General features: G+C 29.1%; 1 protein-coding gene across 1 annotated transcript in view; it reads right to left on the bottom strand.

Annotated features, from left to right (window-relative positions):
• LOC129962145 (nephrin-like) overlaps positions 1–27,706 on the bottom strand; it is a 132,409-nt gene that overhangs the window by 43,122 nt on the left and 61,581 nt on the right. Inside the window, exon 2 of the mRNA XM_056075883.1 lies at positions 8,300–8,350. Coding sequence (XP_055931858.1) covers positions 8,300–8,350 — 51 coding nt within the window. The remainder of the gene's footprint in view (positions 1–8,299; positions 8,351–27,706) is intronic.

Raw genomic sequence — 27,706 nt, 5'->3', positions numbered from 1 at the left:
CGAACGAAAAAATAATGTCGACTTCATGAGAAAATGTTCACGAAGAAGAATGGATAAATTTAATTTTTCTCCTGAACATTTTCTCATAAGATAAAAGTAAATATTACTTTATTTGAGCTATTTTATCTTCCAGAATTTATAGAAATAAAATTGTTTCGTGTTGTAAACATCCGCATTTAATATAAATTTCGCAAAATATTGAGCGTAATTGAAAAGAAATTCTTTCTGTCTCAAAGACCTCTACATTATAATTTAGACTAGCCCATATATCGTATAAACAATAGTTTCAAATAAAAAACAGATTTAAATATGTAAAATATAAATTTTGCTAAATTTCTTCAAATAAATGTTTACTTTTGAATTGAATCGACTTATATATCAGAAAAAAAGAATTCGACAAAATTTTAAACGGAAAAGTTGAACTCATTTTATTTAAATACTTTACGCTTGGATGTTGCAGTTTTTCTACAAAAAACCACAAATACTTTGAGCTTCATTATTTTTAAGCAAATTTACCAAGGTTCTATTTAAGTGATTTTCGAGAATTCCTTAAAAGACTTCTTTCGGAAAGTCTAATAATTAACATTCTTAGAGATAATTAAAACAGGAGAGTAAAACAACACATTTGATAAGAAAAGGCTTACTAATTTGTTTTCTTTCATTTGAAGAATTCTCTAACTCCTTCAAGCAAACATTTTAATGAATTTTCATTTAAGTGATAACTCTGATTCTGTAGTTGGCAAAAAGAAATCTTTTACAACTTTTTAAAGCAATGCTACTATTTTTTAATTTTGGGAAAATGCATTTTTAACAAAAGTATTTCTTCGGAAACAATAAGGTAGATGCCTGCAGACATTTACAAAAGCCACAAAAGTTAACATTTGAGAAAGTTCATGCATTTAATTAATAAATTAAATGCTTACATATTTAAAAAACGTCAGTTTCAAATAAATCTTTAAATTACTAAAGGAATGCGAAGATATATAAAATTCTGGAATATTTCCATTAATTTTCAGTTTATGTTGCAAGCAAAATTGTTAGTACATTTAGGAGAAAAAAACTTGAAATTACATTTCTCTGTAAGCGGACACGTTCAATTACTTCGATTATAGCTATAATATATGAAAAAGAGATTTTACTATAAGAATAACAGAAGAAATTCCTGACTGTCATTAACACTATATATGAGAACATTCCATCATAGAATTTTAAATTTTGTGATAATTGGAAGTCTGGCACGAAATTATATTTTTAATTGCAAACTGTACCACTGACCTTTTTAAAACGGAACTTGTCACTATATGGATGTGATGTAAAAGAGAGTATTTGTGATCAAGTAGCTTCATATTAGTAAATAGTAAGAAAAAATAAGTTAATAATGATTGGCTAAAATTGAAATTGGCGAGTAAAAAGACACAGCACTAAATATTCGGTTATAACAGTGTCATTTTACACTTTTGCGTTTGAATTTTATTCATTGTTTCTGAAATTTGTTGATATAAAATATCAAACTTTTGAGAATCGTCTGCAGTTATTTCAAGATTGAGAACTTATAGATAAACATTATTCCATAATTCCATTTTATTGCGTAGTTTTGTTGATCAAAATAAAGGCTTAAACTTAGATACAAGTCATATTTAACATAAGAAACATGATATTTTAAATTTCTTTATTAATAAATATATCTAAATGACTATAATATGAAAAAGTAATTTAATATTTTTTCCGTAATACTTGCAGGAGTAATAAGAAAAATATATGCAATCCCCCCCCCCCGGTTTTCCTAAATTTTGTTAATTCATATTTTCGTTTATATGAGAAGCAAAACATATGCAATTTAATAATTAGAGCAAAGATAAATTCTTTATGCTAAATATGATGATTACAAACTATCTCTATTAGGGATATTTCAGTTGCAGTTGACAAAATACATGGTTATTCACAGATACAGGAAAGCGGCAATGTAAATGGCGCAGAAATGGTCTTATTGCCGAATGGCTACAATAAAATTTAAGCAAACCACAGTGCGAATTCAGACTCTTTCATTGAACATTTTTACAGCTGCAAATTCATTCAATAATTCGCTAAGCTAATCGATGAGGTACAAAATATTAATAGAAATGCTCTAGAATGGTCTCGTCGCGTCATTAAAAAATTCATCCACTCAGAAGAAACAATATGAAAAATATCAATGTTGAGTGAGAAAATCGGCTTAATCATCGTCATAGAAAATCACTAAGATTTGCTTATGGAAATGCATGCCATATTTTCCAAAGCTATAATTCCACGAAATTGGTTCTACATTTTATTAAAACTGAAAAGAAATATTTTTTTTTTACTGATATCAATTTAATTTCTCTATATATTTTTTATATCTTCAAAATTGTTTAATGAAAAATGTCAATTTGCAACAATGATTTTAATATTATTTTGAATCTCATACTCATTTCAACAAAACATCGAATCACATGTTTTTGTCAGTTAAAAGCCTCGAAGTATGATTTTCATTAATACGCTGTTTCGGCTAAAACTTTTAATTTAGTGCCCTCTTTTCATTGTTCAAGCGTAATTTATAAAAGACTGATACAATTAAATTCATGTTTTTCTGTCGCTGGTTTTATTTTTTAGTTATATTAACATCCTGTCTTAAACAACTCAAGGACTATTTTGGGACGGACCTCGTCATTCTGAATGGCGGTCAGATAAAGAGGATGAAATCTGAGCTGGCATCCGCCTTTCCAAACTTCCACACCTCACCAGTGGGAGGACGTTTAGCCCCGACGGATTTAACGTGCTCCAAACCCGCTAGCAAGACGTCTCTACGGTGGAATTGGATCTCGAACCTGACACTCTCCGGTTCCGACTTCGAGACCTTATCGCCTGGTTACTGCAACCTCTTCTTTCATTAGAAATTATAAAAGTATATTCCATATAATTATTTAAAAACCTAAAAAACATCAATAATGTGTGTGCAGAAATTAGTCACTAAAATTGGCAAGTTGCCATAGTTCTTGTAATCAACCACCATAAACAGCCATAGATAAAAATAAAGTTTTTTGGCATAGCTTTTTTTAAAGACCCTCTTTTGGAAAATAGAAGGCAAGATACTAAGATTGGAACCGTATGTGCATCATTGGCAGTTGTTTTAACTCATTCTATAGGATGTACATTAAATTAAAACGGAGGTGCTTCGAACCTATAATATTATTGTATTGAGTGGGTAAATTTGAGTACCGTCAATGAAACAGCGGCTTCTCATCTAAAGAAATTTAATTTCGTGTGGATAACCAATTCTCTGTGTACATTCACTTGATAAATAGAGACAACAACCTGTAATATCCTTTTTTTTTATCTATTTATCTGTAGATATACCTTTCTTCCCCTTCTTACTGTATACAAAGAAAAAGCTGAAACGAATCCAGCGACGTTTTCCAATGAAATGAAAATCTTCGATGTGATTTCAGAGGAATGAAATATGTGTATGCAGAAATCGGGCGCGCATTAATAGCGCCAGAATGCTTCACAGTGTCTAACGTGAAATGAACTGTATTAGATATTGCGCGAGTGACCAAGGTTGTTCGCATAGCGTGTATGACACATATACCAACACGACCTTAAGCATTTTATATTGTATAATTTTTTTTTCTGTCTCATTTTAAAGAAAGTTATAGCAATTTGTAGTTTATGCAGCTCTTTTGAATGTCCCTGTATTTCAAACCATGAATAAACCAAGTAAAAATAATTGCACTAATTGGGTTTTATTCGCGTATTATTTTTCTCTCTTTCAAGCATTCATTTTCACTCTTTCAACAATTATTAGGTTAAAACTTAAAAATGTACTTCGATTCATCAAAAAAAATAATAATCCATCCCAGTTTCTTACATTTTAAGATACACTAAAAACACAAGAATAATTAGTTACTACTGAATAAAACTGAATAATGGGAGAGTGATCCAACTCCTGGTCGAATCTGCGATATTAATTAGCACATTGTCCTTTTTTTTTTACAATCTTCGAGAAATACCTGTACATCTTTCGCTCAATAAAAATACCATTGATTTCAGAATGCAAATTTGTCGATATAATTATTCCTCGTTAATTTCAATTATGTATGGAAATCGAAACCATTCGCTTCTATTGATTTATTTTCGCTCGAGGCTTCAGTCGTTTAATAAATGTGCCAGAATTTGATTTCGCGTCAAACGCTGCCGCAGCGATTCCTTAATAAAATTTATTTCACCGTGCGTATTTATAAATAATTCAGTTACGGATTACTTTAAGAATCTTTTTTTTTCGGTTTATGCAAATTCTTTTGCAAAGCTAACAGAAATGTCATTGAACTGCGAAGACTAGTGGTATAGAAAAGTGTTTAAGTAAACATGTTGAGCTCCGTTTCTTTCTTTATGCAAGCGCGTGTTTGGTTCTAAATTTGTTTTACTCCGACAGAGAGGGAGGGGTTCTCTTTTCCTCTAAGGCTGCTCAGTCTTCTCAGCATCTTTTTAAGGTGGGAAAAAATTATTCAAAATTTTATATTAAAATCTTAATATTAGCTTTATACATTTTGAAAAAAAAAATCAGTGAAAGTAAAAGGGACTCAAGTAATTATTAAATTAATTGAAAAATTTTAAAAATGCCTTTTTATAAATGTATGAAATATAAAAAAAAATCTTTTTTATCGAAGTCTTGAAGGTTCAATAAAAATATTTCCTCCTAATTTTGATCGCATATTTAATATATTGGAATTTTTAATGAGAAGTTTTCAAAAATATTGTTATGATTTTTTTAAAGTTTCATTTATTTATTTCATTATGCTGTTTACACTTTTGCGCAATAACGAAACCTTAATTTTTTAATTTTCTTTTCTTTGGTCTTTAATAAAATTTCTATAAATTAATTAAAATAATTCTCCAAAAATAAAAAAAAAAATAAAAACTTATTATTTTGCAATTTAAATTAGTTGGAGTTGACACCTATGAAATTAAAATTAATTTAACCTTTATTTGTTAACGCACATATTTCTGAATATATTAGAAAATGAAACTCTAGAATGGTAGGAAGTGAGCAAAACCTTTTTAAAAAGTGAGCTCTGGAAGAAAAAATGAGAATTTTATTAACTTTAAGGAAGTGAAAAATATTTAAATATATATTTTTCATATTTAATATGAAAGTTAAATATAAAATAATAGATTGGTAATGCATTGTAATAAGATATTGCTCTTCAATCAAAAACACATTATCAGAAATTAATTTAACATTTCCAATTTACAAGGAAACGAATGGAAATGTACAGAAGAATTTCATTTTTAGTAACTTTATAAAAACTAAAAAAAGATATTTAAAAACACTATAATCATGTATATCTGAATATTTTAAATTTCAAATCTATTGTTAATTTATCGTTTGTCACTGCAAGATATATTGGTTTGTGACATTCTAATATCTTTTTACTACTATGTAGAATTTATAATCATATTATGGAGATCATTCATTTATGATAAATAGGAATGTTTTAAACAATTAATATATCTCTAAAACTTGTTCTATGTAAAAGGTTTTTAACTTTATTTTCCGGATTTTGATGATAAGAAAAGGCTAGAGTCTATGATTCCTATAATTCATATATAAAAAATTTATAATTTTTGTAATGCCATTATATAACATCAAACTATATATATATATATATATATATATATATATATATATATATATATATATATATATATATATATATATATATATATATATATATATATATATATTACCGTACATACTTGTTCTTGTGGCCTCGTTTGAAACTGACTTCATTTAGCACGTTTTTTTTTTTTTTTTTTTTCTCTCTCTCTCTCTCTCTCTAATTCTTTTACTAAATCGTCCAGAAAAATTTAGATTTTTTTTTGTGAATAGTTACTATTATAGCGAACTAAGGACAAGATAATTAAATTGAGAACACTTTGTATAATAGTAAAAAGGAAATCTTTGAAATATGTGAAATTTTACATGCAATTTTTTATACTTAGAAACAAGCTTATTTTGTTCAAAATTTATAAAATTTCCAATCCTTTCCCGTAAGTGCGCAATATTTTTTCCGCTTGGTTTAAGCATAGAATACCATATATAGCACAGAAATAAATGTACATTTATTTTGATCAATTTTCTCTTTGCATTTTGCATCAGAGCACTGGTTTGATCATTGAAATATGTACAAATGATAATAGAGATTTTTTTTATTATTCAATGAAAGAGAAAATGAAAATGTATGGAATTCAATTTATCCTACTTACAGTTCCAATTTTATTTCTTCTTTGAGACTGATTTAATTCATGTTTTCAAATCAGTATTTCGAATGCGGAATATTATTTAGCTTTGCATATTTTCATTTATTTCACTTTTGTATCTTAGCATATTTTCTAAAAAATTGGATGAAAAAATAATATCCGTTTGTTCTCTTCGATATGTATTAAGATATGTATTACCTGTTTCACAGAAGAATCATAACTATGCAGATTTTGCATAGTGAATATGATTTTGCTCTACAAAATATGCATATCAATATCTCTGATGTTTTTGTCAAATAAAGCTTTAAGAAGAATTTATGAATAGATCACCATTTTTGTCAATTTTCTAATCTAAAATTTAAGGTTGTTACAATTTCACTGTGTACACATAAGTCACAATATTCAGAGACCTCCCTTTTATATTATATAAAGGAATACGCTGTTGCTTTCGATTAGCTGAATATTTGCATATGAAAGATAATATATTCTATAAAAATTGTAATAAACATGATGAATAAAGCTAAAATGACCTTTAGTTTGAACATATTTGCATAAGATTACTCTCATACTTTCTCTGTAATAATTCTTCCTTTCATCTTCCTACTCTTTTATATATATTCTCATGCATATCTATATTTTTACTAAACTGCAGCTAATTAAAGGCACGCATGGCTCATTATACTATCTTAAAGTATTTTATTATTTTTTAAGATCAAAAATAAACCTGAATAATTGATAATTTTGCTGGGAAAAATCATGCAAACATGAAAAAAGAAACACATTATTTTGCCCCAGAAAATTAAATATAGACCTAAAAAACTGAATTTTGTTGCCACGTGAAAATCTTGGAAATAATGTTACGAAAATTACTGTGAAATATATCGATACCAAAAAGACTTTTGGATCAACCTGGTCTATTTTTTTAGATTATGCTGGTTTAAAAATAATCGTGCTTTTATTCAGACGGATGTAATCAATATGTCTGCCGATCATTTTTAAAACTTCAATGTTTCGCATTTAAAGAAAATATGAACAATTAAAAAACTAGATGAACCGTAATCAACTGCAGCATTAACAAAGCGACTTTTGCTATTTAATTTATTTTTTAAATGTAAGTCATAAAATGGTAAATCTGAATTCTGGTTTCATGATGGAAGTAACATGAATCCTCAATCATAGAGTAAAAAATATCCTATCTGTTTCGTCAGTTCATTGCACATTTCTTTGATTATTTGGTCTAATTTCCATAGTTCAATCATCAAAATGTCAGCCCTAATTTCTTTCTATTGCATTTTTAAACAAAAACATTGTCATTCAAATCTATGTATTTTTTAATTCATATTAATTTATATGCAAGAAATTTTACACTTAAATATATTATTTAAGTGTAAGGGTGCTATTATATTTCAAGAACAGTATTATGGCAGACAAGTTATACACTTTAAAATATCAAAAACAGAATGTTGAAATCGTTTTTCATTTTTTTCTTATTTAGATCGTGAAGTAACTAATATATTTATATATTTTCTGAAATTTTCACTTAATGCATGAAAGCTTAATCCAGTTTCCCCCTAAATTTTGAAATGAGTATATCATATGAATATAAAAATTATTATTTCCGTGCGATTGTTATATTTAAAAAATATCCCCTTTCTTATACACTGCGTACAGAAATAAAAGATTTAAAAAAAATGCTAAAAAAAGAAATATTTTATTTTTTATAGACAGTTATACCGGATTTATATCAAGTATTGTTTTAAAGATTTTATATAAATAAAAACGTATTTGTTTCTTTTTTTATCATTTTATATTCATTTTGAAACGACAATTAATTTATATCAGCTGTGGAATTTGGTGAGTATATTTAATAAATTACTGAAATTTAACATATTTATTGAATTGATTAATATTATTTGACAAATTCATCTACCCCAAAATAAGAATATTCTAAAATAAAATGATCATAATTCCACAATATATCTCCATTGTGTTTCCGATATAAATAAAAATTTCCGTTTCTTACCTGTCGTATCATCTAAATTACTTGCTGACTTGATTTTTATGCCTGGCACACCTAGAAAAAAAATTCAAGAATTAAATCTTTCAGAAAACCCGATAGATTGAAGCTAACATGTAAGAATACTTAGATATGAATGCACTCTTTTTTTTAAATTTCTATCATAATTTATTAAGAATATAGATTCACTAACATGGAATTTGTGTATTTTACTATGAATTTTACTTATCAAAATGTATTTATTTTACATCATATTTAGGTAAGTAGATTAAATATAAAAACAGAAAAATCAAGGATTTCTGTGATATAGATGTGTGTGTGTGTGAGAGAGAGAGAGAGAGAGAGAGAGAGAGAGAGAGAGAGAGAGAGAGAGAGAGAGATTAGATTTATTCACATAGGCACATTTTGGAACTTGGTGAGTTTTTTTTTATTTTTTTTTTATATTATTTGCTGTGCATTTGTTTAGTTAAATCTTGATGAAAATTAGTTTATCTTTATTATATTTATATAAATAAGAGTATTATCTTCATGAATGCGAAAGGGGACTGGAAGGCACAATTCCTTGAGACATATAAACTGTGAATGTTTAACTAAAATATTATCTCCATTATAATAATTGGGCATTTTGTGACTAAGAAGTGTTTATTTTAATTAAAGATATAAACAGGCCGGGGTAACCTGGTTGTTCGGGTATCGTATTCGCATCTCTGGGGTTGTGAGTTCGAATCCTGCCGGTCGAAGACTATCCATGTACATGGTGGCTAGTGCACGTATAAATCTATTACAGCCACAGGGTTCTCCAAGACAATACCACTGGAGTATAGGATCGGAGGTGGTCGTTCTCTGATTCAGGTCTGAATTATGATATGTGGAAGGATGGATGAATGAATGAATGAATGAAATGTGGGATTGGGATAGCCTGGTTGATAGAGCGTTGGATACGCATCCTTTGGGCCTTGATTTCGAACTCCGCCGGCCGAAGGCTCTCCTTGTGGAATAAACCTGTCGTGGTCACAAAGTCCTCGGTTTCGAGAATTATACCACTGGGGGGTACTGATTCAGAGTTGATTGTTCTCCGAATCAAATCTAAATTACGATCTGTGATTGAGCGAATGAAACGCATGAATGAAATTTTCCTTGAAAAGGATTGTGACGCGTGATTAGCTATCACGTACTCTTACCCCTAGATGGCGCTACTGAAACAAGACACGGTATAAACTCGGCTTAAAATCACTGAAGTCGTCCTCAGGCCAGTCTATGATAAGGAGAACAAAGGCAAGCATTATGTTTTAAAGTGATAATCTTCTTTCTAAATAAATGAATTAATTGATCTTTTCTGAATGCAAATACCAAATATATATAGAGAAAGAGAACATAAATAAATGATGGGGCATTGCCATTACTTTTTTTGCAATGTTAAATTCATTCCGTTAATACTATATTTTATTGAATTTTTTTATAGAAAAATTATTTGCTCGTTAACGGTGATATCTCATAAGGTTTGCATGGCGCACAACAAATCTGAAGTTATTCAGGGTTGAATTGATATACTAATTTTCAAACTGTACAGAGCGCAAGTGATACTTTCAATCGGCAGGCTGCTGTTTATCATCCACCTCTACAGATTTCACGAAAATTATTTATTAAAAAAATGTTTAAATTTTCAAAAACACTACTTAACATGCACAAAAGTTCACTTATATTTTCCGATCGGTTATTACTAAGATAAAATGAGATATAGAGGCAATCCAGTTTTATAATTTTTCATTTTAAAATATTTGGAGTAAGTACTTAATTTCTGGCAATGAAAATATTAGATTTTTTTTAAATGTACATACACATTTCTAGAAAATTCCCCTAAACAAAATGATGTGGTTTATATTACAACTCATAGAAATGAAAACATTACTGATGGTATTTCGTAATTTTTGATAAAAAAAGATTTTTCGTGATTAAGTTTTTAAAATAAAAATTAAAATAATTAATCATTTAGTATTATTTTTATTAATCTGTTTTCGCTTTTTTACATATATTAGAGTAAATTTATTAATAAAGAGGAAACAAAGAAAAAGTTATTAATACCATAGGTCATTTGAAAAATTACCTTATTATTAGCTTCCAATCTTTAAGTACATAGTAATTAATTTTTTAACAATAAAGTTTATGTTATTCACTCTAAATAAGATTAAGTTTGAACCTAATGTTAAATGTCATTAAACTATTCGGCCATAAAATAAAGCAAATATGAGAATACGCACATTTACTATTTAATGTGAAAGATTTTACAGTGAATGATCAGACAGCTTTAAAGTGAAAGGCTTATTCCATACTAATCCTTCATACAAAAGTTCCCCCTTTTACCAAATCTAGTTAATTGTTTAACTAGAAATTTAAGTAGTCTTGCTACCGAAGTTTACCTTAATCTCCAATCTTTGCTAACTGAAATGATAGTTATTAATGTTAAAAGAATAGATTCTAGAAAAGGGTTCTCTATAAATAACTCTTACTTCATAGAATTTATCGTTAATATTTGCTAAAGTGAGTCGTTGGAATAGTGGGATTGTATGAAACACACATCATAATTTTAACAATCCGTCGTTAATTAACTAATTGATTTCTTGATCGTTATTTTTTTGGAATGCATTATTTTAAACAAATAATATAAACTAAAATCACTGCATTTGTATTATGATGAGGGCAACGTCACAATCACTATGAAATAAAAACTCAACAATAAATTAATCTATTAAGGAAACAGTCGACGTCCTGGCATAGGGCTAGGGCAACTTCCCCGTGATCTGGGCCTTTCGAATTCGAGTTCCGGTTGTTCTTTCTCTGTGTTCTATTTGTGAGGTGTGTGAGTGTGCCCCCTGTAAAAAGGGTTGTGCAAGCGAATGTGAACGCATGAAATAGCTAAGTCGTATTCGCCTAAGTTGGCTCTACTGAAAAAACAAGAAACGCTCACTCTGCTTAAATCGCTGACAGATCTATCAGCGATCTTGTAAAGTGCCATAAGTAACAACAACATTATAGAAACAATATAACTCTATCCGTAATGCGAGCAATTCAAAGATACATGTATCAGTCAATAATGTGCATTATATATATATATATATATATATATATATGTGTGTGTGTGTGTGTGTGTGTGTGTGTGTGTGTGTGTGTGTGTGTGTGTGTGTGTGTAAAAGTATTTTTAATTCAAATTTTCTAAAAATCTGACTTTTTTCTTAACTGACTATTTTCTAAATTATTTCCTTCGAATTCCCGCCATTAACTTAATTAAAATCCCTATTTAATCATCCCTATTTATCGCTTTAATCATTAAAATCCCTATTTTTGAAAAACATTTCTGAATTCATTATTAGGATTCTGTGATATCATTGTGAAATATTTTGTGCTATCCGTAATATACTGCAAGGCTCTACTTCGACATTTAAGAAAAAAAGATATCGTTCTGAATACCTCACTTGGAAAATATCCTCAAAAATGTACTAGAATTTATATTTTTTTAACGATTAGTGACAACTAGAGGGACAAATATTAATACATATCCACACCTACATTTTTTTAAATCGGTTTCTGAAAATTTTATTTATGCATATCATCTTTACTTATAATAAAGATGAAAACAAGTTTGTGTTTCTTCGCACGTGTGGTCGTGTGTGTGTATTGGTGTGCGGGTGCTTTGCATGCAAGTCCGTTTGACTTAGAGCTGCCGAACTTGGCACATACATGTCTTACAGGGTAAGGATACTTACTTTGGAACTATTTTTTTTTTTCAAAATTTTAATAAGAATTTATATAAGAAATGAATCAAAATTTTGCATTTTTTCAAAGTCAACTTCCAAAATTATTATAGCATAAAAATGATTTTTTGAATATTTAAACATTAAAAAATATATATGTTTTCAATGATACCAAATGTTTTGCGATATCATTTCTTTCTATTTACAATTTTTTAAAAAAATAAACTTTAAGCATATTTTACAATAAGATATTTCATTTTTAAATTGAAACTCAAACCGTTCGCAATGTTGCTATTAATATTTCATTTTGCTTTATTTCCATTGTTGTGATCGAGAAATGGATATTCGGCAATATAAGTTTTGATTTTAATATTTTTTTTGGTATTTTGTTGTATTTAAAATAAAGATTTAAGTCTCAAGCAATGATGGAGATTTTTTTATCTATCTGCAATTCAAAACACTGTTGTTTTTTTCCCGTTATAAATGCTCATACAATGGTAGAAATTTTTTAACGTGCCTGCAATTCCAACTACTATTGTTTCTTCTTGTATAAAGGCTCAAGTGATGGTGTAAAAATTTGAATGTACCTGCAATTCAAAATAGAGTTGCTTTTTCCTGTATAATTATGTGTATATGGACAGAAAATGAGGGGAATACAAAACACAATGAACATACCTGTGCATGGTTTTTAAAATCAATTAAGCTGCGTTTCTATTCAAAATTTGTAATTTCAAAAAATTTTGAGGAAGGAGTAGTTGAAATTTTCAGCCACTTTAATTCCCAGCGAACCTACAATTCGTCAAACGCGGATAGTACAGAATAAAATGCTGAAACTCAGAATGAATTTATGGTAAAGAATCCTGAATTATCAATTAGAAAAAATTGCTCAAACTTGACAGAATAAATTACTGAAACTCAGAATGAATTTATGGTAAAGAATTCTGAATTATCAATTAGATAAAATTGCCATACTTGTCAAATCTTGAGAGTATTTTCTTAATATTTATATGCAATTATTTGCGCTCCACTTCTTGAAATTTATTGTCTGTTCCAATAATGTCCATTATGTAATAATAATATTTAATTTATTATTATTACATAATGGACATTAATTATTTTTCATAATATTTAATAATGTGGAACATGAGTGTGATTATTAGGATCTCTGATGACCTGATAGTCAGGGTATAAGAAGAATTCATACAAAACCCATAACACTTATTTATCCATGTTGATTTTTGATAAATTCTTTTGATAATAACGCATTGCTTAATTTTTATCTTATGTTGTCGACTTTGTGATTACATTAATAAGTCACAATTTAGTACACGGCATAAGCACTAATGTATTATAATTATTTTAGTTTATAATTTTTTATTAAAAAATTTCGGCACTGAGTGTAAATTATGAGGCACACTGTAAAAATTTCAGCAGGGGAAATAAAGCGTTGCATTTTGTAGAAGAAAATTATAGGAACTTCAAATGTGCCAGAAATATATTCTTAAATTGTGAAAAATAGAAGTGAAAAATAGTACCGACAGTTGCATACAGAGTAATGTAGAAGAATTATGATAAGCTAAAGGAATATTGTAATAATAAATTGAATAAAGATTTTACAAGGCTGAATTTTGAAAATCATTGTGAATTCATTTTGTATGAAATGAGAGCAGCATTTATTTGTTAAACCAATTTACATTTTCTAAATAATTGTTTTCTTAAAAGCACCATTTACAAGATATCCTCTTTCAACGATAATATAGTGCAATGAGAAGAATATAGCACATTTTGCTTTCACCTGAAATTTCCTAAATAAAACAAAAAGAAAACAGTATTGTTTCTAAAAATGGAAATAATTGGGTAGTTTGTTACAAAATTTACATATTTTAATATAATAATCTACAATATTAAGCAAATTTCAGATAACAAACTTAATTTTCCTAATTAGTTTTCCTCTTCTCCCATAAAATAAGCAATAAAGTTCATTATTGTCATTAAAAGGTTCAACTATTCTTGCAAGAACAAATGCGGTATATTTGCTTCGATATTTTATTTTTGTTTTCCAGAATGCAAAGCCATCTAAACGTTTCATGCTATTTGTCCCAATTATTTCGTAAAATTTTGCATGGCTGTTATTCCGACTTTATCTACATTATAAATATAATTTCAGTGAATTTGCAATTACCAAAAATTGCTTGAAAAGCTTTCAAGTAATTTTCGGCTTATTGTTTATTAAAAGCAAAACTACGGTGAAAGCTTTTAGGTTCGTGTTTTCGAAATAATATGTACACATCGCACTTAGCGCTAATCAATATTTTTCGGTTATTTATTGAATTCAGTTGCAATATGGTAGGGGTCATCTAATTACGATCTAACTTTCGAATCTGAAATGGGCTCATTCTATAAAATAACTTGTGTATTCTTACAGTGCGTTTCTCACGCTCATTCTCTTAGAAAAATGAGAAAACCGGTTTTTCCGTGCAAAGTAATTTATCCATAAATAGATTGTGTAAAATTATCTCTTATTTCTCTTAACTAATATCTGAATAATAAATAACTTATCTACATATTTAAATTTCATATGTCATATTCATTTCATTTCCTCACAATAGGAAATTCTTACTGCATATACGAACAGCATGAATCATTTTTTTTAAATATCCTCAGGGGATCTTAGAGAATTTTAAAATGAAATGAACAATATTTTTAAGTAAATTCGTACTATATATATATATATATATATATATATATATATATATATATATATATATATATATATATATATATATATATATATATTCCACTAGAGAATAAAATATTTACTATGGAAGGTGAGAAATATTCCTTGCTAAGACTGGAATACAATTTTATTTTTGTGCTTGTATCTTTAATTAGAGAAAAGTAAATAGTATGGATTTCATATTTTGGATTATATAATTATGTTTAAAATTTTTTTATTTATTTCGGAATACCTCAAAAATGAAATGCCGTTTTACAAATTGTTCTTTTCTTTATAAAAATGTCCCTTTAATAACATCAAATACGTCGAGATAATATTAGAACAACATAATATTTTTTTTTCAAATTGTCAATGCCTCATGGTTTTCCCACTTCTATAATTTTCTTATTTGAATCCGAAATAAATGTCACTGGTATTCATATTCTTGATGACCATTGATATTCATTTATCTGGCAATCGAAATCAGTACATACATGCTGTTTAAATCCTCGACTGAACATCAAAGAGAAAAAATATTTTATTTCATAACAATTTTTAAGTTGGTTCCTTCTGAAAACAATTGACTATCGTAAATTTCAGAAACAAATTGTGCTTTTGTATACTAGCAATATTTTATTTTGAATTTTGTATGTAAATGGTACTGTCTAAAATCCCCAGTATTAGATGAGTTAAAATTTTCACAAAACTGCATTACCTGTGTTCATCTTTTTACTGTTTCAAAGTAAACAGATAGAATCCTTTACGATACAAATATAGAAAGTATTTGTAAAATAACATTGATAAAATTGTAAATGTTTCTAATATTTTGCATGTAATTAGGATCACTAAGGGTCCACACATGTCTTAGTGTTTAAAGACGAATCAGATTGTGTTTATAAATAGGAGGAAAGAAATCTTTGAATTCCTCGCGTACCTTTAGATTATTAGTCGCATTCAGCTATATCCCATCATCATTATCTTCAACCGCAAGAGCGTCATTGTTTTGAATTTTCATTTTCTTTTACTTCTTTCTTTTATAATGTGTGCCTTTCTAGGTAAAGCAATGCCAAACAATGATTGCCCCGCACACTTTTAATAAAAAGAACTGTGCCAAAGACGCCACTGAAAAATACTTCTTTCTCTTAATTAGAAACTCCAAATTAAAAACATATCATTCCAAGGAAGAAATACAACAGAAATTCCGCCTTTGCTACGAACTTTTTCCCCTGCAAAAGATTAAATATCCTCTTCTCGCTTTGAAGATTTGTGCTCGACTTCACCGAACAACTCTTTTTACTCGAAGGCTAATAACAACAAATTAATGATTCGTCTTGGTTCCTTTTTACGACTCTGTTTAAAACCTCGACCTGGAAGGCATTCACTTTTTCCCACGTGATTAAACAGCCACTACTCTGCACTCCCCCTAAGGTATGTCCATCCCTCTTCTCCTCCCCGCCCTCAGTGCAATTCACGGTAATAGCAGAACGAAATATTTTATTTGATCCTTTACTGGAGAATGGTTACTTCTTCTTTCAGCGGATTCATCGACCCTGAAACGAACCGGAAAAATCTTACTTTAACCGTAATTAATTTATCCACCGAAGTAGATATTGTGCTGGGGCCTTTTACGCGACTTTAAAGTCGTATTTTCCACCTAAAAAGATTTCTCTCCAAAACCGAAAAGAATGGCCGGATGCGCTCGGAAGGAAAATTCTATCATTCTTTCAGGAGAAAGTCTTAGAAATTACGAAAGATGATTCCCTTTGGGAATTCCTACTCTCTCTCTCTCTCTCTCTCTTTCTCTGTCTATGACTCTCTGGCTGGATGATAGGCATTAATGAAATTTACTTTGAATAAATGCATTATGAAACTTCATTACGAATCATTTTAGCTGTCATCTCTCGCTTTCGTCTCTCTAATTAAGCCAACACCAGCATTGATAGATTAATTTATTTTTAGTTCCCCGTTTCTCTCTAAAGACATCTGGCAATATTAAATGTGATAAATTAAATTCCTAACTACTAAGACTTTGATGAGTTTGAGGAGGAAGTCTATATCTTGTGAATATACACACGAAATAGATTTTAGATCTCAGAGTTGTTGGAATTATATGAATTCTTAGATAATAAAATGGTAAAAGGAATATAGGGAATATATTTAATTACTATATTCAGATATTATGACCAAAAATGTTACTTCCTATTATGAAGCATTTGGCCTATTGTTCTAAATGTTTATCAGGTATTTATGTTTTAAGGAGACAGTGGATTATATTAGACACTTTTGGGAATTATTCAGTCAGGATTATGATTTTTTTTTTTTTTTTTTTTTGCATATGTAATATTACAAATATAAATATGTCGAATTCCTTAGGAAAAAAACATTTTATATAGAGATATATTATTTTTTTAAAAATTTAAAAGACATATAATTTAAAAACAATTCAAAATATTAAAGACGACTTAGTTTTTAGTTTTTTCTGCTACTTTTTTTTCTTATTATCCAATATAAATAATTTATTTAGAACAAAACTACATATGCTTTGTAATTCAAATTAAATGCTAATTTTTTAGAAATATTTTTATACACATTCTTAATATTTTCATAGGAATTTTATGTTTTAATGAGCCGGCGTCCTGGCATAGGGGTAGCGCGTCTTCCCCGTGATCTGGGCGTCCCGGGTTCGAGTCACGGTTTGGGCATGGTTGTTCTTCTGTTGTTCTATCTGTGAGATGTGTGAATGTGCCCTCCTGTAAAAAGGGGTTGTGCAAGCGAATGAGTGATGCGTGAGTAGCAAAGTCGTACTCTTGGCCCTAGTTGGCGCTGCTATAAAAAATAAGAGACGTCCCCCTCAGGCTTAAATCGCTGTCTTCGTAACAGCGGGCTTGTCAGTGGCAAGTTCCATAAGAAACAAACGACGATGTTTTACTGAACTAAAATTGTCTTTTAACGAGCTAAAAAAAACCTCGAAACATAAAATGCATACTCCATTTTTTTTAATGTTTGACCGAAATAATAATATAATGGATTGATGGAATTGATTTCGCTGTTGATATTTCCAGTTATACGATATCAGTATCGGAGCCGATAGGTTCAAGTAGCAAAACCAATGTAAGCAGGCAAATATAAAATGTAAGCAGGCAAATATAAAACTAAATCCTCGGGGATGAAACACACTGCCGCAGATGTAGCGCGAAATCTCGGAGAAAAAGGATATCACTCAGATATTGCCGTTGTTTTTTGACTTCAAATCAAAGTATCCATTTCTCCCTAAAATAATCCTGGAGCTGTTTCAATGCAGAGCAAAAGATAATTAACTATTAAATTATATTTTCCTCTAATTTATAAATAAATGTTTATATCCCATTATTTCTTGGAATAAACAGTAAATTATTTATTAAAGAGTATTTTTTAAAGACTATAATTACATTTTACTTTTAGAAAACTTTAAAATCGTGATATATATAAGAGGAATAATGTGTTACAATTTAATTTATTGAATATTTCAGTATCATTTATTATTATTTATTTATTTTTTCTTAAGAGCGTTGCAACACTTCTACAGGCAATCTGTCTACAAGCATTAGATGATAAATTAGAGTTTGCACGTTATTAATAAGCCAATGAATTCTGTTTGTTCCATACTAATTGCCTATTTACAAAGGGTAATTGTTTAATGCTAAATTTCTGATCCAGTATGTCCTATCGGTTTCTTTTAGATTATTCTAAATAATTATGATCCAACTATTGGTTTCGTTGACTAAAGATCTAACTATCCGGTTTCAACGGCGAAATATTGAATCAGGATTCCATATTTAGAGAAAAATTACTGCAATATTTAATCTTTTTTGCTTCCAAGTATAATCAAGGGAGTTTTTATTCTGATATATGCATTATGCTTTCTTTCGTCTTAGATGTAAATGATCTTTACTAAGTTTAATTTAATTGATATATTATATATATCCATATAAATTTTTATAGATATGTGTATGTAAATATGAAAAATGTAGCAGTTAAGGCTTCTTCGGCCTAAGCTGCATACATTAGAATCAGTGAAATAACAATAAAAACAAAAAATAAATAAAAATCTAAAAAAAAAAAAAAAATGAAAAATTGAAAATTGAAAAACAGGAAGTAAAAAAGAAAAATGAAATGAAATCCAAACAGGTATCAACAGTGGAATCAGTGACTTGATTGGATGATTGAGCTTAAATTGAATGTATCCACATCAAACGAGCATATTTCATAATAGTCTTCCGATCAAAGTCCTTTTCTTCTCGCTATAATTTAAACTCATTTTTCTATCCTTTTCTTTTAAGGTAATTATTAATGAATGGTTTCATTTTACAATTTTTCTTATTCTGTTTATTTATTGTTACACATATGTACGTAAAAAAGCTCCACATTCCCTTTAATGTGGTCCATTAAAAATTCTTAATCCATTAGGGATAAGTATATATTTTCTACTGGAGAAATTATTTGGATATCGACGATAATTATACAAGGGGTGTTCAAATAAAAAGGTACGAAATGACACTGTGGGTATAAATGAAGACTTTATTCGAAGTATACACCATTGGCCTGAAGACAACAATCACATTGATTAACGAGCCGAAAGATTCCTTTTTCATAGAATTCTTGTGGGCGTCACAGGACCCAATCGTTCATACCGTCTTTCAGTTCTCCATCCGAAGTCCGCTACTTGTTGAATTTCTCGAGAACATAAGAACCATTAATTCCAATGTGTACTGTGAGACACTCCGAAGTCTACACAGGTTAATTAAGAACAAAAGACCGGGACTACTCATGCAAGGTGTGGCTTTAGCTCCATGATAAAGCGCGTCCACACGTCTCCACGGTCAGACAAGCGAAACTGGCCAAGTTCAAGTAGGAACAGCTCGACCATCCGCCATACAGCACAGACATGTCACCCTGTGATTTTCATGTGTTTGGTCCTCTGAAAAACATTTGAAAGGGAAGTGCTTCAACTAGGCGAACTCAAGGATGTTGTGAAAGACTGGGTCTCGTCACAGCCACAGGAATTCTCCTTCGGCTCGTTAATGAATGGGGTCGTTGTGCTTAGACCTATGGTGTATACTTTAAATAAAGTCTTCATTTATTCCCACAGTGTCGTTTCGTATCTTTTCATCTGAACACCCTTTGTATTTTATGCTACGTTAATCAGTACTACAGACGGGATAAATAACACGATATAAATTTTTATATACTCCCCCGATGCGTTATTCATATTTTAACTGCTTTTTAATGGAAGATTATCCAGTCATCAGGCTGCTCTTCCACTGTTTATTCCGAAAAAACATTGCTTATAACTTATTCAAAGCTTAATAACTTGGCCAATATTATTCGTAAAATGTAAATGTAGAGAAATTAAATGTAACTAGTAAGGCACGTGTACAGTTTGGAAATTTAGATTTCGTAATTTTTAGAGCCGAATATTTATTATTAAATAGGATTAAATATTACTCTCTTCTTCATTCAACGAAATGATTTTATCATCTTAATATAACAATCTACAACTGCTGATATCGAATATTTAGCTTCAGCGAAGCACTGAAAATAAAATAATAATTTATCTTTACATTTATCGATAATTTTCATTTTGAAGTCTTCGTTTAAATCTATTCTGCATGAAAGTTAATCACATAATGTTATAGAAGCAGTTCATCTGATTTATTATTTATCAATAAAAGCATCTAGGAAACAAAATAAATCCTTTTTATATGATTATTTTTCCAATGTATATAACGTTTTGAAAGAAAAACAATTTAGATTTAATTTTAAATACTGCAAATTTATAGCTTTCGTTAATGATTAATTGTTAAAAATGAAAATACTAATCATGTTTCCTTAGCTGACACACTTTTTTCTAAAAAATATAAGAACAATTCCAATTCATGTTTATATATATATGTATTCATGTGCCAATTATCACTGACTGAGCAATCAAAAAATGCATTATTTTTAAGAAAATGAGTATATCATCTTTTTTCTTTAACTCGTTAAACGACATTAAAGCTCAAACGCACAGATGACGAATGCTTTCAGAAAATCAGAATGACACGACATTTTTTATGAGGCTGAAATCAAATTAAATTTTGAAAAGTACATGCGAATGTGATTTGAATTTGAAGTAGTTCTGCAAACTACGTTATCCGCGTAATGGGAATTTTGGACAGTTGCCATCAATTGTCGGAGATGGTGAATTAATAACTCGATCAGTCACTGTGAAGAAAAACATCTTTACAGGGTTACATTTTTATGTGTTAGAGGAAAATTAGTATTAATTTTGTTGTGCGGTCCATTACCGTGTACTTCATCATACAGCAAGAGTTGTGTCAGATTTATTAGGGCAAGTATGGAATATTTTGACGGTTTATACACGTGACTTTTTCAAAATTTCTTGGTTACGTAAATATCAATTATTAAATTGCAAAGTTATTTGAGAAAAATTCAAAAAGATTTTTAAAGGAAAAAAAAAAAAAAAAAAAAAAAAGACGATTAGCCTCAAGAACCACGATTTTGAATTTCTACATAATGACCATGATTAAAAAAATCGATGATGGATAAAAAGGTGCTTTACACTGTATTTACTTTGCTGACAATCATTTACCTTATCCATCAAAGTAAGAGATAAATTTATATACATTGAGGGTTTAAACCTAAATTAAAATATAATACGATTCGGCACCGATACAAATGAACCACTGAAATGCATATGTTTATAACATGGACTACAAATCTTCCATTTAAAAGCTCATAAATATGTAATTATATATATTTTATTTTTCCAAAGAAATATACCATCGAACTAAATCTTGGTCGGTCTCTTTTCAGTTGAATTTGTTAAAATTAATTAAAAAAAAGTAACTACAACTACATTCCAAAGCAGGCAATAAATTCCAGAATATGGTGGAAAAGAAACAATAAATCCATAGATTTTGATGTAAAATTTCGTTTCCTTGAGAATAGAACAGGGTTTGAAATATCAATTAAATTTTCCTGCAGGTGAATTGAATATGAGTGGTAATAAATAAATCTTTCTGATACTGAATTTGAAGGAAAGGATATATTTGTTATCCTAAGAGAATTGTATTTGAACATTTTGAATCTTACAAATTTTGCTCTAACAAAAAACCAAGGGAAGACACTTTCTGAGTTGGCAGCTAGATGTGTAATAAAGTGGATTGTCCATTCAATTTCAGGCAAGGTTCAAGTCGAAACCGTTTGAGGTAGAAAGAGAATAGGACGAGATGAGTTGAAAAATAATGTCTTGCTGGATTCATGTTGCTCTATTAGGGAAACTTATGACATAATATAACGAATGCTTCTTTCTATTGAACCGCTATCCCATTATTTCAGCCATTACTACAGACTTGTTTCTTTGAGGATAATTTTCAGGAAAATCTGCAGGGAGATCCTAAAGATATAATGAAATCCTACAGACTTTCTAGGCCAATGAATCTGCTGATGCGTAGCCTTTGAGATCCACTATGTACATTAATGAAAGGCCAAAATGAGAGGAGAAGTTCATATGCATCTGATGTGAAAATGTGCATTTAAAGTATTCATAAATACATTTTTATATATAATATCATATTTTAATTTATCTTCTCCATGAATATTTTTCTAAAAGTATTTAATAATATCTGTAAACTCTAAATAGAAACTAATACTAATAGAAATTTACGTCGAATTTTAATCGAAAAGGCGATTGACGATATCTCTTTCTAAAGGTGAAAAACATATTGACCTTGCTTCTTAAAGTGTTCAAAAACAGAATTGTTAGACAGTTTGCTTTGTAATAACATTTCGTTTCATTGTCACTGTATTGTAACTAAGAAACACTTCTGAATTAGAGTAATGGAAAATGATTCTCGTTAGGATAGTTATCAGTTAGTGATCTTTATAATTTTTTTGTATAATTCTGTGTGTTAACGAGTCATGTAATTAGAACTTACTAAATAGCTAAATCAATGGGAAATTTCTTGTATCGAAGTTTATATATTAAAAACTAAAACCACAAAAGTCAGGTACCTTAAAACATAATTTTCTGCGATTATTTAAATTTATATTTTAATACTCGAATAAAATCATTATTTAAATATTTAAATCTATTCCAAATCTTTTTAAGCAATTAGAATTCATCAATCCCATATTTTGACGTTTACAATGATCTAAAATAACAGGTGAAATCACTAAATAAACATAAATTACATAACGTCCTTGATATCAGTTCAGATATTATTAACTGTATTGCTGCAATAAATATCGAATATTTTAGCATTGCATATTTGTGAGTGGTTGATTGCTGTGTACTTTGATATATACTAATATTTTTCAGAGTGTTTGTTAGTGTGCCGTAAAATGGTTTCTGCGATTGCTATGGGATTAAGAGTAACAGTTAATGTCCGATATTAAGCTGACTTGAGCCGTGTCATTAATAGGAACATTGATGTTAGCCCTTTATTTCAAAAACAATGTAATCAAATGAATCATAATTCATCTTTAGGTAATGTAAGATACTACTTGTTACATATTATTCTAATCCAAATTCAAGAGAAAATTACTGATAATTAATATGTTAAAATGAATTTCGTTATCAAACCCACAAATCCAAAATCAGAGGTACTATTTCTTTGAGCAAATAGCATTTTCGAATTTTTGGCAAACAATAATAATAATTTATATTGCAATAAATTTATTTTGCAATAATTAAAAATCATTATAAAATATTTCAGTTTTTATAAATACAAGCACAAAGCGCATTAGATTATCACATTATAGCTACAGAAGCAGCACATCACTATTAAATAATCGTAATAGAGCAAAGCGCTCAGATAATACTTCAATAAAGACTTAACTCAACCACTTTCTCCCGATGAACTCCATTTCTGGGTTTTTTATAGCATCCGTGACAGGACATCGGATGTACTATAACAAACTTCGAAAATCCATTTCTAATTTGGGGTCATTGATTCGGCAATCTTTCAACATCCATTAGAATTAACATTACAGACCACATCTTTACAAGAAAACTAATTGAGAAAGGAACTAATGTTACTAATTCATAATAGTATGCTGTCATTATGTGATTTGTAATATTTTAATTGATGCTAATTTTCATTTTATTTCTCGAAAAGAAAGTTATGTAAACTTTCAGAAAGAAATTTTTGCAAAAAGTTTCCACAAAATCTAAGTAATTGTTTAAAATTTCATGCAACCACATTTGATTATCCGGTATTTGGAATTTAAATGGACTTACTTTGGAATTATCAAGAATATCAGTTATTTCAGCATTCATGCTTTATTTTCTCATGAAATATTACTATGTTTTTTATTTGCCTTGCCATTGAAATATTGTTCAATGGCGAGAAACATTGACCTATGAGAGATTGCAGAATACGAGTGAAAAGACTTTAATCTGCAAAATTATAATGAATTATAATGTCCAATTACCTACGCCATCAAATGTTCCCAAATATACGTTCCCTAGAGAATAATGCTTTTGTATCATTACCATATTCCCACGTTTCAGAATTCTGAAATTTTCTCCGAATAACTTAAGGATTAAAAAAATGCCATCAGAAAATCAATTAACGAAAAAAAAAAAAAAAACGAAGAACAATATTCCTTAAAGCACTGGATACTCCATAGCATTTTAATTGCATTTCTAATAATCTAGGATTTCATCACTTAAATTCGAAAAACACTAAAAAATGTACATAATTATAACGTGTTTCTTGTGGATAGACCACAATACTATAGACTTTAGCATATAATCAATATATTAGACAAACTGACCAGATATGCTTTCATTATTAGATGACCACAAGTAAACAGTAAGAGACAGAAAGATGAATTCGGGAAAAAAGGCTTTTGACCTTCCGGAGCAATTTACAGAATCAAATATCTTCTCCTTACAGCCAGCTAACTCTCTCCATGTTTCATATCAAGATAACCATTTCGCCGCACCTGGTGGCTTTTACCCGCAGCTTTACGAGATCCACCGCAGAAAAAAAAAATAAGTCATTACATTTCCTATCACGATCTGGGAAATTGTTTTATGACGGCGCTATATCAACAGAGACTCATTTAGGTGCTGCTAAGGACTGGCGCAATATTTCACCTGGATTGCTCTTCTCAGTGAAACTCGTAGCACAGGAGGAAATACATCTATTTACACTTAGGTATCCATTTGTGCTCTTTCACATAATGGGGGAGAGTGTGTCTTTCTTGTTCAGGATTGACTTTTGTTCTACTTGTAAGGAAGAAATGTTTGCTTCAGAAGTGGACATACCTTAGGTATAATCTGTGTATTTCATTACGGATTACCGAATTTGGTATTGGTACCCTAATGAAAATATAAGGTACGTCCAGATGGAAATAGAAATGTGGTAATCTTAAAAATACTTTAATTAAATATTTTATTGGATTTCTCATGTTTTGTATAACAATGATTGTCTAATAGTGATGCACTGGTTTATGTAAGATAAGAGTAGATGGTTTCAGAGTAGAAGAGCTTAGATTGTAACAAATTCCCAAGAACCTCCTTGTCACTAATGAACAAAACTGCCCTTAGAAAGATCTTAAAACAATTTTAATTTTTGACTTTCACTGCTTTTAAACAACATCAAATAAATTGATGCACGTGCAGATATTTTATATTAGCAGGGGAGATGTTTGTAGGTAAATCATCAAAATTTTATTAGCAAATCTAGGGTTTATTTATAATCTAGTACTAGCCTTTATCAGATTAAGAGCTCATATGTGGATAAAACAACTTGGATTTGGATTTCTTTAGAGTAGCTTTTGATGATCCGTATAATATTAAACAATTTGTTACTGTACTGGTGAGCATTTATTCTTTCTCCATCCCCAGTAGATAATCAAAAATAGTCTTTTTTCTTAATAAAAAGAAAGAGAGTTGTGTATCAGAAAAATAGAGTAAAGTATCAGTTTTCTACTTTTTTTTTCCATATTGATTTTCTATGATGTTAGAAAATATCATGAGAAATCTGTATAATCCATGCGATTAGACGCAAGGTCCTTCGTCCATTTGGATACATAATAAATGTGTAATGGAACTCTGAAATAATAACTGTATGCAAAAAAAGTCTTTTTGTGAAAATATAATGCGTGATGAATTCGAGATAAAATATTTTGCGAATATTTTCCTAAAGAAAACTACATTAAGAAACCAATTTAACGTAATTTTAGAAATGCCATTCCTCAGAAAGGGTGAAAGATGGGGAAAAATTAAGCTATAAACTGGATATATTGAAACAGAATCGTTACATTTACAGATAATTAAAGCCTATATAGCTTATTTTTATCTATCAACAAAAGATAGAGAGGCTGGAAAAACATTCAGATATAGGATTTCTGAAAGTTTCTAAAAGATTTATACTAACAAATACAATTTTTAACTTCTTACAGTTGCAAATGAAATTATTGCTGATAGAATAAAATGTTTGACGCCGACAAGAATTTATCTTATTTTAACGTTTTAGCGTAATTAATATAAACTTGTTGCGTACAGTCGAATGTAATATTAAGGCAAAAAGAAAAAAAGTAAATTTTGAATTCATGACAAAGAAATAAATAAAAATAAATTCTTTAATATTAGAAATATTCCATTAATAATAAAAATTAATGTATGTGTGTATGCACGCCTGGTAGCTCTTTCTATAAAGGAAAGTCGGACTTAAATAAACCATATATGGCTAAAATAAGAATGCGCCCATTTATGGATATGCTTTTTCTAAAATTTTAATTTTTAAGAATCAAGTTCAGATTTGGTGTTCATCCCATTTTATTTACAAAAATAATTTTTATGACAATTTATAACATAAGAATGCAAAAATTCAATAACACAAATCTAAATGACATGGTCACATTTTTTTTAATAGACAAATATTTAAATAAATAAATGTAATTTGCAATAATGCCCTTCACTGTCGTAATGAAATCCACAGAATTTCCATGGTCAATACAAACATTTAATCATGTGCTTTCTTTTATTTTTTAAAGCTGAGGAAAGAATGCAGTGCTTATTTTTCATAAGATTGCTTATTTTTGCGAAAACTGATTTCGAACTTGAGCCTTTATAATTTACGAGAAATAAATTTACAAAACTAAATTTCTTAGTATTTCACAATACCATTTCTTTCACTTTTAATTAATTTTATTTATATTGTATAATTTATTGGAAATGACCTCATGAATCCGTCGGTTTATCTTGTACTTTACAAAAGGCACACACAAAAAATGCATTTAATCAAGAATGCTTATGCGATTGTTATTGATTAGATAACAGAGCTCAAAGTTGCTACTGTCAGTTCTGGCTTTAAAGTCGTTACATGCACTTGCTCAAAATATTATGAAGATGCCCAATCCATTTAAATAGCATTATTTAGGAGAGTGAAACAAGATGGATAAATGTTAGAAAAATGCCTCTACAAATCAAAGATGAAAAAAAATGAAAATAAATTATATGATCACAATTGAAACGTCTCTTACAAATTGAATGCAAATGCATAACATGAATAGGAATAAAGTAAATAACAATAAACATAAAACGAGTGCATTCTAGAAGGTCAAGTACTAAATATTAAAAAGAGAAAATAAAATAACAAATAAAATTAACCCAGAAAACGAAAATGACTGTTAGAAGGAGTAATAAGATGGCACATAATTTCAAGAATTCTTTTGGTGCACTTGTGTACAGTATAGAGAAAATTTATACTCGAATCATTTTCTAGACAAGTTGGATATTATTATGTTGATTTAGTTATTTCTTCATGATTCCGATTTAAAAAAAAAATCGGTATTCAAGATGAAATCATCGCATAGTTCTGATTTGCAAAAAGACGCTGTAAATATACCATTAATGCAGTTTCAAAGTATTATTCTAATGACGGATGGAAT

The sequence above is a fragment of the Argiope bruennichi genome, chromosome 2 (genome assembly GCF_947563725.1).
Source record: "Argiope bruennichi chromosome 2, qqArgBrue1.1, whole genome shotgun sequence".
NCBI classification, from domain to species: domain Eukaryota; kingdom Metazoa; phylum Arthropoda; class Arachnida; order Araneae; family Araneidae; genus Argiope; species Argiope bruennichi.
Note: the sequence above shows the minus strand (reverse complement) of the source record. Positions and strands in the feature narration are given on the sequence as shown.